The 16,250-nt window shown below is 53.7% G+C and overlaps 1 protein-coding gene across 1 annotated transcript in view; it reads right to left on the reverse strand.

Moving 5' to 3' along the window:
* Lrfn2 (leucine rich repeat and fibronectin type III domain containing 2) overlaps positions 1 to 16,250 on the reverse strand; it is a 156,151-nt gene that overhangs the window by 13,128 nt on the left and 126,773 nt on the right. Inside the window, exon 2 of the mRNA XM_005389663.2 lies at positions 14,576 to 16,000. Within this exon, the coding sequence (XP_005389720.1) occupies positions 14,576 to 15,975 (1,400 nt within the window). The 5' untranslated portion in view covers positions 15,976 to 16,000. The remainder of the gene's footprint in view (positions 1 to 14,575; positions 16,001 to 16,250) is intronic.

Genomic DNA, 16,250 nt, shown 5'->3' on the forward strand with positions numbered 1-16,250 from the left:
GAGATTCCTACCCACGTGGAATGTGTGACAGCAACGCCTGCTTCTCGGGTGGCTGCAGAAGTGCTGGGAGCATTGGGGTGCACATGGCAGGGAGCAGGTATAGCATGGGGCACCCAGCCCCAAAACGCAGCCCTGGGCCCGGCTGCAGACTTCCTGGTCGACTCGTGCCTGGATCTGCTCATCAGGATGCAGACACTTAATTGAGTTGGGGACAGCAGCCTGTAAGACAGAGCCGGATGTCATACGCCTGGAAAGGTCACTGCTTATCACCGTTGTCACTGGGAGAGAGAACACCTGCACTGACTTGGCACGTTTAACCTAATTTCCATCCCTGGCTTTGCGCTTTGCAATCCGAGTACTTGCGGCCAAAGTCCTAAGATGACTTGCCACACGAAGCACACTTCAGAGGAGGTGAGTAAACAGTTCAGTGTCTCCCTAAGACCAAATCCCAAGGAAAAGGCTGAGCTGGAGGCTGCCCCAGGATGGCTGGTGATGCCCAAGCAGGGACATTGTCACCATTCCACCAGGGGGGTTCTCAGGCCTAGGCTGCTGTATCTTGGGAGCAGCCTAGGGAAGGGAGCAAGACAGGCTCGGAACAGTATGAGGGGATCGCTTTCTTAGGGGTGCTCCATCTGTGTGGCACTCAGCACCCCAGGAGGCCAGTGTGGGCCCAGGCTTCTTTGGGGGAGGGGATGCCCCATCCGGTTCACACCAAGTGTCCTGCTGCCACTTGAGCAGAGGCCTCGGAGACCTGGCACACAGCAGACAGAGGCAGGGGACTAGAAATAAACCCCAGGACACGCCCAGGCCATACCCAGCACACGCCCCAGCCTGTGTACCCACAGAGCTCACCCCGACCTTCCGTGTGCCTTCTCCAGCAAGCTCCCCCGACCTCCCTGAGCGGGTCAGTGCCCCAAGACCAGCTCTCATGCATGCTTGCAGTGAATGCCTTGTGTGTGTCTTTATTTAGTGTAAGTCTTTGTCTCCCTGGAGAGCTTGAGCTGCAGAAAGTTAGAGGGCCCTGGGCGCAGCAGGCTTGCCTCTCGGGGTGGCCCACAACATGACCTCATACTTGCACAAGCATCTCCCAGTGCCTCAAGGGTGAGGTCACAGGGGGCAGGGAGGTCGGAGGTTGGATAGAAAATAACAGCATCAGATGCACCCTGAGAATTGTCTTCAGGGAACAGGTTATGGAAGTATTAGCAGGACACAGAGAGAGAGGGTTTGGGGGCTAGCACTGAGGAAGAGTTTCCAGCCACTGGCCCCCAACAGGGGTGTGGGCTCTGGGGAGGTTCCTTCTCCCCACAGGGGCTCAGGGCTGTGGCCCAGATCAAGGAGCACCCCAGAACTCATGGGTACAGAGGCAGGGATTTTGGAAGATGCTTGGATCTTGGGGCACTGTAGCTGAATGTGCTGTTAGGAGGTGGGTCTGGCGGAAGAGGCAGGTCCCTGGGGTGGGAACCGGAACCGGAAGTCTCTCTCCCTTCCGGGTTCCTGCCTGCTCTCTCTGCGGCCTGATGTGAGCAGGTCTCCTCCCCTGTACTGTTTCTACCAGTGGACCATGGACTGAAATCTGGGCCAAGATAAGCCTCCCCTATTTTAAATTGGGGATGCGCAGTACTGAGTCCTGATGACGAGGAACGTCAGCACCCTGTGGGTGGTAGGGCTGCGGGGCAACAGGTGGCAGGAGCAGGGTGACTCCCGGGGCTCCCATGGAAAGGAGGGCCTCACCTGGATGACCTTGAGCTCTGCCCTTCTCACTCTGGACTCCCTCAGTCTGTAAAAGCAGAGAGAACCAGGCCCATCCTAAGGACAGAAGGATCCAGGCCGAGGAAGGCGTGATGACCAAGCAGCTGGGCGGGGCCCGGGACTTTGGCTTTGCCCTGCCCCGCCTTGATCTCTCCAGCCCTCAGCCATATGGCCATGCAGAGGACCCGAACTTTAAGGCTGCCGGGTGACCGTGCCTGGCCCCTCCCTCCTGCTGCTGCCAGGGCTTTGCTGTGTCCTCCATAGCCACCCCCGCCTCCCCGGCCATTCCCAGAGAAAGCCACCTCAGCCTCTCCTTGGGTTTCTGCCCATTATCGATGCAAAGAAATGCATCTGTAATGGTGGAATTTCAGCCCCTTTTACCCTGAAGGAAGTCTTTTGGGAAGGGGTCCTATTTCTAGGTCCATGGCAGGTAGTGTGTGGGATAGAAGGGCTCCCGCGTGACCCCGGGCACTCAGGGAGGTGGTCCCCAGTGGCTGCTTTGCTTCCCATTTGTCTCCTCCAGTGCTGCCCCCAGGGAGAAGATGAATTTCCAGAGGTGCCCTTTTCCAAGCAGACCTTCTCCCCAGTGACAGTCAAAGCTGGGGGAGCAAAGCAGCCGCGGGCAGCAGCCCTTGGCACGGCGCGTGCACAGTGGCATTTTGACGGGTGGTAAAAATATCTCCCTGGTGTTCAGCGCCAGCTGCCACTGCCACCACCTTCTCAGCTCCCAAGATCTCGTCCCCACGCCCAGTGCCTCGGCTGTCCCTGGCTGGCCACGTGCCTAGGAGACAGTACCGGTTGCCCTGGACCAGACCTCGGGCCCCTCCCCACCAGCCGGCACTGGCACAAATGCACTTAGGAGTCACTGAGAGGTGACGGATACCCCAGAATGCTGCGGCACAGCCTAACACACCAAGTAAACCAGCACGGAAACCATGCGTCTGCATCAGAGCAAGGGCCAGGGCGACGCCAGCATGGGGCTGGGACAGCGAGGGTGGAGGCTCCACCAGGAGCCCGTCTTGAACTGGGGTCTCACAGTCCCCACCCGCTGCAGCAGCCAGAACCTTCTTACTTAGTCACATCCAGCCACTTCCCTGCTTTCACCCTCCCAACGGCTCCACTTCTTCCAAGATAAAATCTGAGGCCTCGCCGTGGCCTCAAGGCCCTGCCAGGTCCAGCCCTGCCCCGGGCTCTGGCTCAGTCTCTGCCACCCTTCCTCCAGATGCCCTAGGATCTTGCTGCTGGTCCAACAGGACAAGTCTGTTCCTCCCTCAGGGCCTTTGCACGTGCTGCATCTACTGCCTGACTTTCTCTCACTCTATGCAGGTGTCTATCCCAGTGTCACCCCTAGTTATCCATGACCTCCCATATTAAGCAGCAGCCCCAGTCTCTGTCTCCTTATACTGCTTATGCACATTGTAAATCTTGTCTCTCTCCCACAAGAATGTGAGCTCCTTGAAGGCAAGGACTCTACCTATCTCGCTCCGGCCCCAGGCACTTGGCCAGACATGCACTCCATATTTGCTGAAGGAGCAAGATAATCTCAGGTGTTTTCCTGCTCATGGGTCCCCCTTCCCTTGGCTCTAGACCCTGGCTATTCTCTGCCACCAGGAGAAACCCCAAAGCCAGGCCAGCGGTGAGAGCTAGGTCAATAGAGCGAGCCTGTGTGACATTCGAGGCCACCCACAGCCGCCCTCTTCTGGTCTCTCTGCCCAAACCTCCGATGATTTCCCCAGAACAGCACTGAGACAGTGGATTTGAAATCCAGATGCTCAGACCCCGCCCAGGGCTGGGGCCGCGTAGGTGAGGGTGCTCACCCGTGAGCAGTGGGTGTGACCGCAGCCCCAGGCACAGCCCATTGGCCGGGGAAGCCCAGGCGCAGGTTGTTCTCTGTCCCATTTCTTCCCTTGTCTGGAGTACACGATGCAGCCAGTGCCCTCCATGGCTTGTGGGCAGAAGTGGGTAAATGCTGCCCCTGTTCCTTGACCCTGCACAACTTGCTCTGGCCAGTGAGATATAGCAGATGCGATGCCAACAGAAGCCTGATGTTTGGATCCATAAGCAGAACACACAGACGCCATGCCCTGCCCCAGCTCCAGAACCCACTACACAGAGAAGATCTCAGTCTTGCCTGCAGCTGCGAGCAAGTGACACCCAGCCCAGCTCAACCTAGCCCAGCCAAGATGAGTGCGACTCCAGTTCTCCATCCCTCCACCTTGGCTAAGGAGACGCAGTCTTAGTGGTTGTAAACACTCTGGATCTGAGACTGTTTGTTATGCAGCACCATCAAGGCAATAGCTGACCAATACACCCAGGCTTCACGGGCCATTGACCAGGCCAGTCATTCCTGCCTCAGCCTCATTTTGCATCGGTGCCACCTGAAAGTGAGAGCCTCCTCTCCCCTTTTCCTTCCAGATCCCCCTGTTCACCAGGACACAGCTGATCCTCCACTCTGCCTGCTCCCAGAAGCCCCTGGAAAGCACCCCTCCCATCGCAGGCCTGGGATCTGTGGCAGCTATGCTAACTTGGGAGGGGGCTGATTACTAACCCACAGCCTCCTTAACTCGCTATGACTCCCTTGCTGCCTTGTGAGAAGTTCTAGGTGTTGTAGCTGCACTCAGGACCTCTGCCCACTGTCCCTGACTGGAAGGAGCCCCCTGCCTGCAGCTCAGGCTAAAGCCACCAAGTGGCCCATTTTGTCTTTCTCTGGGGTCTGGCCTTCGCCCTGGGCTGATGCCTCCCAGGCTGTGGCTATGTGATGCTTCCTGCCCACCCCCACCTCGAATTTCTGAAGATGATGGGCATTAATCTGACATCTTGCCCAAGCCCTCTGTCCACCATGGGGTGCCACTCCTGTCTTGCATGCATGCCAGACCAAGGGCCTAACTGGCAGGAGCTGAGACATCCCTCCCTTTTCTCCCTGTGTGTCAAGGTCTCCAGAGACAAGACGAGCTCACACCACGAGATGGAAAAGCGGCCAGTTCCGCTGCCTGCACGGCTGGCCTTGGTGGAGACCAGCTCCTGCTTCTGGCCTGGGTGGGACAGATGCCAAAAGATGCCACAAGGGCAAAGCTTCTGCCCACACAGCTCTGAGAGGCTGCCACCTCCCCGCCATCCTCTCTCCTCTTCCAGCTTCCCAGCAGAGCCATGGGTTTATTTGGAGGCAGCGGGAAGAGGTACCTGAACACACGATCACCTCCCTCGGGCTCCTGTGTGACTGGGGAATCCGGTGACATCTAAGAGGAGGTTGGCAGGCCAGACTTCAGGGGCCCTTTAGTGAAAGTGGCTCACCTCCCATCCAGGAGGACGGCCCCTGTCTCCGTTTGGGTTCCCAGGAAGCAGAGCCTGAGACAAGAAATTGTGTTGATTTAGGAGGCGGCCCAGGAAGCCCTGGGCAGGGGAAGAGGAGGTCGTCCATCAGCATGGGGTGTTTTGTTCAGTCAGTTCCCACTGGTGGCAGCTGGGCTCTGCCCTACAGGGAACCCCAGGAAAGAACACGCTGCCAATTGTCCTCCTTCCCCACAGTGAGGAAGCTGTTTCTGTCCTAGCCCCGGGCTGTTCCAGGCGACATCAGTCCCTCTGTGGGCTGAGTGTCCGAAGAAAGCCCTCAGGGCACAGCACTGTGACCTTCCTCAGTCCCCAGAGGCCATGGAGCACCTGAACCAGCCAGAACTGCACCCTCTGGACTCCCCTCATGTGACACAAACCAGCACCAGACTTGGATGGGTTGCTGTCCCCAGGGCTCTGCTACTGGAATCCTTCTCAGTTGCCAAGGGTGCTCCTCCTTCCTGCCTGCCCTCATGCCTGCCCTCTCCTTCCTACACCACACCACCCTTTGAGGGAGGCATGGTCACTCTATTGTCCCGTTCTGCAGATGAGCAGCTTGAGGCTCAGACAAAGAAATGGGGGAAAACTAAGAGCCCACATCTGGAGTCCCACCCCTTCTTTGTTGTTCATGTCCCTGCCACGCACATGGAACTTGTCCCCGAGGATCTTCACTGGCAGGGTCTCGCTGTAGACTTCAGCATTAGGAGGAAGTGACGTCTCAGAGAGGGGAAACCTAGGCCTCTTGTTGTTTCCTCCCAGAAGTTAGGGAACCACCCCACCCGGCCGCACTGATCCCTGGGCTTGATGCTGACACACAGCAGAGCCCCTGGAAAGTTTCAAATACTCTGATTCTCTGGCCAACCAGACGCCCCCATGGGTGGTGAGATGCCTCCTGGATGTCCACAGTGCAGAGACCCGGAGAGCCCGGGCTTGGGGTCAGGACACCTGGGCTCTCGCCTTCCACCCATCCGTCCCAGCTACTGCGAGCCTGGAAGGAGCTGGGGCTGATGCTCCGGGAGTGGTTGGCGTCATGCCAGCAGCTGCCACCACCCCACCCCAAGTCCCAGCCACACTTCCCAGCCCAAAGCCACCCTCCACGGACTTCTTAGGGGATATCCTGGTAGGAAATAAACAACACCTCCACCCTCACCTTCAAGCTAAGCGAACTTGCGGGACTTCGTGAGAGTAGCCTCTGGGTCTCCCCTGCTGGAAAGGGAGGCCAGATCCGCAAGAGCCTGAGATGATTTTTTCAGAGAAATGCTCCAGTGGGTTTTGAATCTGAGCAGTGTCACCTTCTTGAGCAGAGGACGGGGCAGGGTGAGGAGGCAGTGATGTGATCTGAGATGCTCTTACAGCCTGCTGTGGGGTCTGTCGTTCCACGGTCAGACATTCACTCCTTTGGGTGTGTCCGACCGAAGTGCCAATGTTCCTGAAAAGTGTACACCCTATACCTTGGTCTTTACGACAGACCCCTCAGCAGATGCTATTCTTAGTTTTGAAAAATGGAGCCAAATAGATCTGGGGAATGGGCTTAGAAAGGGGCAGCAGGCAGCCTAATAGCTGCCTACAGGTACCAGGATGTCATGGTTGACTACAGAAGATGCTCTTCCTGCTCTACAGATGACAAAATGAGGGCAGAGAGCAGTGAAAAGATTGGCCTCTGCTCCAGGACCAGTAAATGAGGGAGATGGAGCGCAAACATGGTTGTGAAAGGGCCGGCCCCCTCCCCACCTTCTCTATGTTACTGGGGCGGGGCATTGTGCCTCGCTTAAAAAAAAATTAAAAAACTACATTTCCCAGGCCCTCTTGCAGAAATCTACCTCAGCACAACGAGACTGGTCGGTGCTTGCAAGAAATCCCCCACTCTGCCCTCTTGCTCTTGTCTTTTTCATCTTTTCTGCTGCATAAAAAGGAGCTGTGATAGCTAGTGCTCCAGCAGCCATTTTGTACTATGAGCTGACCTTAAAGACAGAAATTGTGTGCTGAGGATGGCAGAGAAGAAAAGTACAAGGACCTAGTCCCCTGGGGACCATGCTGCTCAGAAAATCAGACAGAAACTCTCTTCCATTGAGCTCCTCTTAGATGAGCACCATATAAAACCTTATGCGTTTAAGCCATTAAGTTAGGCTGACTTTTCTTTTTCTTTTCTATTTTTTTATTTTATTTTTTATTTTATTTTTTATTTCTATTTTTTTATTTTATTTTTTTATTTTTTATTTCTATTTTTTTATTTTATTCTATTTTTATTTATTTTTTATTTTTATTTTTATTTTATTTATTTTTTATTTTATTTATTTTATTTTATTTTTCTTTTTTTCTTTTTCTTTTTTTTTTTATTAAGAGTAGTACATGAGAAACAAACAAACAAAAAATAGAACAGTAGCAGCATACCAGTATCACGAACATAAACAAATCAAAGCAAAAACATTCAAAGTGATACAGGGTCTCAAGACAAATTAATACAAATCATCAGTGGTTGTAACGTTGTACACCACTATCCTCAACTACATTGCTCAGATTATCAGATGTAAGAATGAAAGATTGCTCAAACCATTAAAAAGATTAAGAAAATAATTCTTCAATAAAACATTAGAGATATTAGAGAGTTTCACTAGACAAGACGGTAGGAGTTCACCATTGTAGTTCTGTTTCATATTGTTACCTTCAAATCAGTTGCTCAGACCACCAGACCCAAGCATGCAAAGTTGATCAGAACATAAAAATTGTGAGCATTAACTGTTCATTTCAATACACCATCAGACAACAGCAACACGGTCATCACAGCTATTCATACATATATTTATGTTTTGCCTTCCTTCTTTCCTTTTTCTTCTTTCCCTCATCCCAGTCATTCCTTCTTTTGAGCAATTTCTTTCCCTTTCCTATCATCTATAGGCTGACTTCTATTCATCTAAGTTTTCATGGGAGACCTCTGGCAACTTTGTCACCTCACAGCAGCTCAGCTGGGGAGTTGCCCCTTGCTCCCTTCTCCCAGCTGGCTGTTTCCATGGTGCACATCTGTACAATGGGCACAAGCCTATCATCCTAGCCATTCCCACTTGCAGATATCCCGTTTCCACAGCCAAACTGAGTGGAAGACATTTGTAAGAATATCAAATCCAGGCCAGGCTGAGGTCCACTGTGACTCTGATGCAGGAGTTGCCTCTCTCCCTGACTGTGCACCCCAATGTCCCCCAATCCCTTCCTCTGCCTCTGCCTGTGGGAATTTGGCTCACCCTTTCAGAAGATGCCAACTAACTGGGGACACAAAGTCCTCAACAACCTTCCCCTGCGTAGGGTACAGACCCTGCTCCTGGTGCACCCCATTGCCTTTAGAGGGCACCAGTCCCTCCCAGGTCCCTACCTTGTTGCGGGAACCTGGGTGCCAGCCTCATTAGCAAATGTCCCCTGCCACACAGAGGAGGTGGCTGTGGTCTGTGGTGGGAGCACAGGTCCTCTAAGGGGTTGATGGGTAAGACCCTGCCAGGTGAGAAGTGGCTGATCTGTCCGCTTTTCTGTCCCTGGATGGGCACAGAGGAGCAGCAGAAGATGCTGCCCTGCTGTGAGACTCAGCAGGCTCTTGGGGTGGGGGTGTGTGACAGCCCCGGAACCCACAGGGAAAGCGAGGTGGGGATGGCCTGGGGTCGTCCACCCGCCTTCAGAGCCCCTCTTCCCGCAGACCCTCACCTGCCCCACGGACATGATAGGCATGGGCATGGGGCTCAGCCTGGCCGATTCCTGCTGAGCTTTGGCAGGGAGCTCACTGCCCTCCACCCCCAGGGACTGCTCCAACATCACGCCTGGTGACAGATGTTCCCGACGGCTCTTAGAGACGAGTGTTTGTGAATGTCACTTGCTGATAATGACATACGGGCACTTAACTCCCCATGTCACACCAGGGAAGAGGCCGAGCAGGCTGTTGCTGTCTGGCGGGGAGGCACCACCAGGCCTGGCCACGAGAGAGGTGGGAGGCCCAGCCCACCCTCGCCACCCAGGAGCAGGCCAGGCCCAAGGGCGGACGCCATGGTTGGCACATCCCAGCCCTGCCCGAGGGCTCAGCCGTGCGTACGCAGGGAGGGCAGATGCCTTGGGAGGCCGCCAGAGCCACGAGATAATTAGCGAGCTTGTTATCCCACAGAAGAGCAGGACCCATCCATAGGCAGATTCCAGTGCTGTCCTCAATACGCACCCCCAACAGAAGGTCGCCGGGAACCTCACGTTTTCAGACATGGCCCGCAGCTCCCTGGGCCTTCGGGAGGCCCTCGGGGGTCAGGGGTGAGCCGACAGTGAGCTGTGTCCGGGATGGCTGGACTCTCTCAGCTTCTACTAAGGTCTCTTCTCTCGGGGCCTCGGGCTCAGGGGCTATGAGACAGGGCTCTGTCTCCCAGGGGATAAGATGTCACAGTGGCCACGACTGGGAAGGCAGGTGGAGTTAGCAAGAGCGGGAGCCATAGTGTGTTGCTCATGGGTTGCGAGACCAAGTGTTTTCAAGCGAAGTCGGGCCGCCGGCTCAGCACCCCCAGGATGGCATCAGCCCAGCTCCGCCCCATCCTTCTGGCGTGGGTACCGTGGCTGGTGACAGCTCACTCTTGCTCATCTATGGGCAGCTTGGATGCTCATGTCCTTTCTGTTCCATTCATCTAATGCTGACTCAGTAGCCAGAGCAGGCCAGGGACTTACAAGGTGCTGCGGTCTATGAATTTGACCCCTAAAACTGGGCCAGCTTGGATCATACTTCCACAGCTCTGCTCTGACCAGCTTCAATGATAGACAGAGCCATCATCTATGAGGATTTGAGCCACACACTTAAACACAGCAGAAAATGACAGGAGCCTTTTGTCAGCTCCATCGCTGTGACTATGATGCTCTTGAGAGCAACTGTGTTGTGGCGTGTGTCTAGATGTCCTCCCAAAGCCTCATGCAGTCATAGGTGGGGCTTTTTCGGAGGCGGCTGGATCTAGAATATGCGATGCTGAGGTTGATTCATGGTGCAGTGCTAGGATTAAGGATGCTAGGATTAAGAGTGTGAGTGCTACCCAGCCTAAGGGCAGGTAGCCTGCATATGATAAGGGGCGGAAAGTGGCTTGTCACCTGCTTGTTTTTGCTGTCTTCTGCCCACCATGAACTGTTTCTCCTCTGTCATGCCCTTCTGCCATGCCACCCTGCCTTGGAGCCAGATGATTATAGACTGAAACCTCTACCGACTGAAACCTCTGTGAGCTGAAATAAACCCTTTCTCTTTTTAACTTTGGGTGCTGAGTATTTTGTCTCAGCAACAATAAAAGTAATTTAGGCAAACTTGGAGCCTGTGCACACAGAATTCCAGCCAAGCCAGATTTCCTCACTTTAGACTTGTGCAACTATAACTGATTTCTTGTGCCAAAATGGGTGGGTGGGTGGGTGGGTGGATGAATGGATGGGTGGATGGATAGATGGGTGAATGAATGAACAGGTGGGTGGATGGATGTGCAGGTGGATAAATGGTAGGTGGGTAGATGGGTGGATGAATGGATGAATGTGTGAATGGGTAGGTGGATGGATGGAAGGGTGGATGGATGGAAAGATGGGTGGATGGATGGATGGATGGATGGATGGATGGATGGACGGATGGATGAGCAGGTGCATGAATGAGTGGGTGGTGGATAAATGGATGGATGTGTGGATGGATAAATAGGTAGGTGGATGGACAGATGTGTATATGGATATATTGGTGAGTGGGTGGATGATTAGGTGGGTAGACTAATGGATGGATTTGTGGGTGAATTGGTGCATGAGTGAATTGGTAGGTAAGCAGGTATAGGAATGGATAGTAGATAGATAGATAGACAGACAGACAGACAGCAGCTTTGGGCATGATAATTTGCCAAGCATATTTTCATGCCATTGTCCATATCCACAAGAGCAGTACAGAAATGGGGACAGCTGCTGGGAGATAAGCCAAAGACTTTCTGAACTCTTCTATCAATTTACTCACCAGTCTGGGTATCTGACCAATTTCCAATTCACTTCACCATTTCTCCATTTTGTCCCCAAGACAGGACGAAACCTTGTCAGATGACCTAGACACTTGTGGTGGGCTCTGTTTATGGTGTAGCTCACAGCCAGTGAAAGCTCCTAAAATATTTTCCAAGTATGCGCATCAGCAGGGAGACTCTGGTCCCTGTCCCATGGAGCTGTGCAGGGTAGGGTCTTGTGGAGAGTCGCTGTGTGTATGTGGAATGACAGAGAGGAGCTCTCCCCTCAGGAAGGCCAAGGAAGGGAAGGCTTTTCTAGCTTCCATGGACTTCTATGCTCTGTGGTGTGTCCAGGAGGATTACATGAAATCTGCCTGTAAAGCAAGGTGTGAAACACACTGCAAGATTGCAATGATAGTGGGTCATGATGGTGCTTGCTTTTGTCCCTAACAGTTTAGAAATCTGTCTTAAAAATCAGACTTCATGGTGTACCTAATTTTCCTCTTCCATCTTCTTCTCCAGGATGCCAGGCTAGTACTGCTCCTGAGATTACTACTACAACTACACTTCCTTCCTTTCTTCAGCGTTCACTGTGGGCCCTATTAGAGAACCAACGCTATTTAGAGAATTTCCACGCAGTGCCTCTTCTAATCTTCACAGCCAGCCCTCGAAGTTGCCGCTGTCACACGCATTTTCAATTCTTAGGTTTCTGACGCCACTGCTTTATGTTTATTATACTTATAAACCTAGTGTCTCCAGGTCCCCACTCACCAAAGAAAAGCAACTTGAACCCCCACCTTGATGAGCACAGACCCCACCCCTACCTGCCTATCCGTGAGGCCCCCGGGGAGGACTTTTGCTTGGTGACACTGGCACATTGCTCCCTGGGTGCCCACACCTTCTCTTCCCTCTCATGACTGCATTTCCCTCTTGCCCACACTGACCGCAGAGCTGGTGTCTTTCCACCTTTATGCATTTTATCAAAGTCAAGACCGTATAATAAATTCACAAGGGAAGAAATAGACTTATTTTCAAAAGGTCAACCTCACACGTTATCAAAGAAATGTAAATGGCACCTAGATCCAGTTTTCACCTCTGGAATTGGCACAGGGGAGAGGTTATTTTATTTTCGAGACTGACCAAAGCATGGCCAAGATGGGCACTGTCACCTGGCACCAGGCAGAGGGTTAATAAATATTTTTATGGAACAGGCAAAGCTTATAATTAACTTGTTAAACCAATAACTCCAGCTCCTAGAAAACGATGTACAATGTATTTATGTTCCAAGACATATGTCCCTGTGTTATTTTTAACATCAAAAAATGGGAAACAACCTGAATATCCAATGACTGAAGATTGGTTAAATAAATTATGGTACTGCCAAATGAAAAATAGTCCAATGCCATGGAAACTAAGCAAGCCATATAATGGTGAGTGGAAAGGATTAATATGTAATAGCACACACTAAATTGACCATAAATATCACTTAGAATCGGTATAAAATGGAGAGTCACTTTCCAAATACTTCTGGTTAAATTTGGATGGTGGGAGTACAAGTGATTTTTTTTATTTCCCTCTTTATAATTTTTCTGCACTTCCAATTTTTCTACAGATTATGACTTTTAGTGGAAAGATAGAAAGATATGTATGTATACTTAAGTTTAATTATATACCTCTCTATATATTTTGATATGCATATCTATGCATGTGTTTACATTCAATTCCAATATAGCTTTCTCTCCAGGCTGAGATTGGAAGGGGCTATCCAGACCAGCTCAGCAGCAGCTGGGTAAGGAGAGGACCCTGGTTCCCCTCCAGTCCCCAAGGCGTCCCCACCCTCAGGTATATAGCCTCTGTTCCTCCTCACAAGTTCTGCTCCCCACCCACAGACCGAGCAGCTCCAAAAGTCCTCAGCAATGGATCCATGGTGGGCTCTGGATGGCTGGGGAAGCCCCCGGCCCCTCCTCAGGCTAATCATACATGCATCAAATGAAGCGCACAGGATTTCCAAGGATACTGTGCATGCCCGGGGCAGTGAGATTCTACAGCACATCCTCACATCTCATGGAAACTGAGGCCGGAAGGCTGGAAAGGAGGCTGTCTGGGGTAAGCTGTCTCAACCCGGCCCCTGTCTGTCACTCTGCTGCAAGTCCCACAATTCTATGGGAACTTTCTCCCCCACCTTGCCTTTTCCCCCGGGCTAGGCAATGACCCTTCAACTTCCTCTGCCCTGTCTCTGCTTCCAGGAGGTGCAAGGGCAATATCACCGCCTCCACATCCACGAGGAGACCGGAGCCCAGAGGGGTCAGCACAGACAGGCAGGACGACCCCCTCTAAGATCCAGGGGTTCACAGCAGCTGGCCCCACACAATCAGGGCCTCGTGGGGAGAGGGGCACTCATCCCTGTAGGGCTTGCTAGGAAGACCCTGCACAGCAGGAAGGCTGCTGGAAGTGCAGGGGGCGGGGGGATGCCAATCCAGAGGAGCCCAGACCCTACAGGAGGGAAGAAAGTGAGCATGCAGGACATCGCTGGGGGCCTTTGATCCAGCCCATCCTGAAGCAGAATCCTGATTTTCAGTTACCTTCACCAACTCACTACGGTTCTCTTTTCCTTCTTTCTCTTTTTTCTTACAGTAGTTTTCACCATCTGCCTCCAAACGTCCATATTAAGTGAGGCAAGATTATGTCTATTTTACAGATGAGGAAACTGAGGCATTCCATGGGGAATGAACTGAACCCCACCCCATGCTAGAACCGCACTCTTTCTGACCTCAAGCTTTCTCCACAGCCAAGTGCACATGAGTCCGAGTGAAGGTCACACGCCTTTCCCAGAGGAGCCAGCCCCCCTTGGCCAAGAGGTTTCCTCATGGCGCTTATGCATGTCCTCCAGTGTGCAAGGCAGAGTTCAGGGGTGTAAAGCCATGGGACTGCCCAGCTTGGCCACCGCCTGGCAGGTGTGGTCCTCTGACACACACGTCTTCAGACTTCACCTGTGAAGCCTTTTCCCCTCCTCTCCTCCTTCTGCCCCTCCCACCTCCCTGCCCCTCCCCTGCCCTCCCCCTCCACTTCCTCCTCCTCCTCCTCTTCCTCTCCTTTTTCCTTCCCTTCTCCCCTTCCTCTCCCCTCTCCTCCTCTCCCTCTCTTTAGCCCCTCTTTCTTCTTCCTTTGGCACTAGGGATTGAACCCAGGACCTTCACACTAAACTGTCCTCTCCTCCTCCTTCTCCTCCTCCTCCTCCTCCTCCTCCTCCTTCTTCTTCTTATTGTTATTAATTTTAAGACAAGTTTCCCAGGCTAAGCTAGAACTCGCAACTCTCCTGTCTCAGCCTCCCAGAGAGGTAGGATTACAGGTGTTCTCCACCATGCCCACCTCCTTTTGTTCTTAAACTTATAGTTGATTCTTTCTACCTCCTCTCACCTGCACAAATGGCTCAGTGGACTCAGGATCTCCACAAGCGCCCCTGGAGAGAAGGGGTACCATGGGAATAGCTCAGAAGCCCCTACTCCCCAGCAGCCCGCCCTGCCTGTGCCCAGCCCTGCGCTCACCTGTAAATGAGCACCTCGTCATCGGAGCAGTTGTACTGCAGCTGGTACATCTTCACCCTCGGCGCCGACTTGCTGACTGACCACTTGACCAGGGCCGAGGTGGTTGTCACGTCGGACACCAGCACCGCCCGTTCCGGGGTGCTTTTAGGAGGCTCTCCGCCCCCACTGCCTGCACCTCCCCGGCCAGTCTTGCTGGAGCCGGTGATGTCCGAAAGGCGGGACTTGGGGGGTGCAGCGCGGCCAGTGCCATTGCTGAGGTGCGGCAGCTGCACGATGGACACCTCCACGGTGGCTGTGGCCTCCCCGGCCGCGTTGGCAGCGATGCAGGTGAAGGCACCGCTGTCCTGAGACGTGGTGATGAGGATGTCCAGGGTGCCGTTGTCATACGCAGAGGTCCGTGAGGAGTTCCCCACCAGGCGGTCATCAGGGGCTACCCAGTGGATGAGGGGGCTGGGGTCCCCAATGGCCTTGCACTTGAGCGTGGCCGCCTGGCCCTCCAGGACCAGCAGTTTGTGGGTGTGCTGGGTGATGAGCGGCGGCTCGCACACGAACTCCTCCTCACGCACATGCCAGAAATAGCGGCCCTTGAGGCCACCGGGGGACCCGCAGGTCTCTAGGTCATCCTCCCTCTCCAGCCGCCGCAGCCAGAGGAGCTCACAGTTGCAGTGCAGTGGGTTTCCCCCAAAGCTGAAAGACAAGGGCGGGGCAAAGGGAGTAGCAGTCAGCATAGAGGCCTGGGAGCGGGCAAAGATGGGGTCCGGGGGCAGCTTCTGCAGCCTGTTGGAGGTCAGGTCCAGGCGGGCCAGCTTCTGCAGGTCGGCAAAGGTGCCCTCGGCGATGTGGTCCAGCAGGTTGTGGTCAAGGCTCAGCTGGTGGAGGTTGACCATGCGCCGCACCGAGTCCCAGGGCAGGCCGTGCAGGTTGTTGTAGGAGAGGTCCAGGTCCTCCAGCGTCAGCAGGAAGTCCTCGAAGGCGTCATCGGCGATGCCGCCCAGCTGGTTGTTGTTCACGATGAGGTGCTGCAGGTTGACCAGGCCCCGGAGGGTGTCCTCCCCAAGGCTGGGCAGCCGGTTGCTGTCCAGGTGCAGGGAGCGCAGGCTCTCAAGGTCCAGGAAGGAGAAGGGCTGGATGTGGCTGATGGTGTTTCTGGATAGGGTCAGGTCCACCAGCCCCGTCATGTTGGCGAAGTCCTGGCGGCCGATGTGGATGATGAAGTTGCCGCCCAGGCGCAGCTCCACTGTCCGCCGGTCGATGTCAGGGGGCACGAAGAGCAGCCCCTTGGAAGGGCACAGGGTCCCCAGTGACTCAGACAGGTTCTGGCAGACACAGTACTTGGGGCAGGCATCGACCACAGCAAACGCCATGCCAAACGCCAGCAGCCCGCCAAGCAGGGTCTCCATGGTCTGGTCACTCAGGCTGTGGCGCCTGGAAGATAAAGACATAAGGTCAAGGTCAGGAGTTGACTTCCCGATGTCCTTGCCCAGAGTTTCCCCGCTCCCATGAGCCCCCTGCCTGAGGAGGAGCAGAGAATGGCAGGACACCTCTCATGTCTTCTCATACAGCCCCCCTAAGACAGGTCTATTTTCACCTTTTCCTTAGTTCTTATCACCTTCTAACATACTACTTCATTTAGTCATTCATTATGTTTATTGATGGTTTCCTGTAACCCCTGCTA

This window comes from Chinchilla lanigera, unplaced genomic scaffold, assembly GCF_000276665.1.
Source record: "Chinchilla lanigera isolate Chin_1 unplaced genomic scaffold, ChiLan1.0 scaffold00036, whole genome shotgun sequence".
In the NCBI taxonomy this organism is placed as follows: Eukaryota; Metazoa; Chordata; class Mammalia; order Rodentia; family Chinchillidae; genus Chinchilla; species Chinchilla lanigera.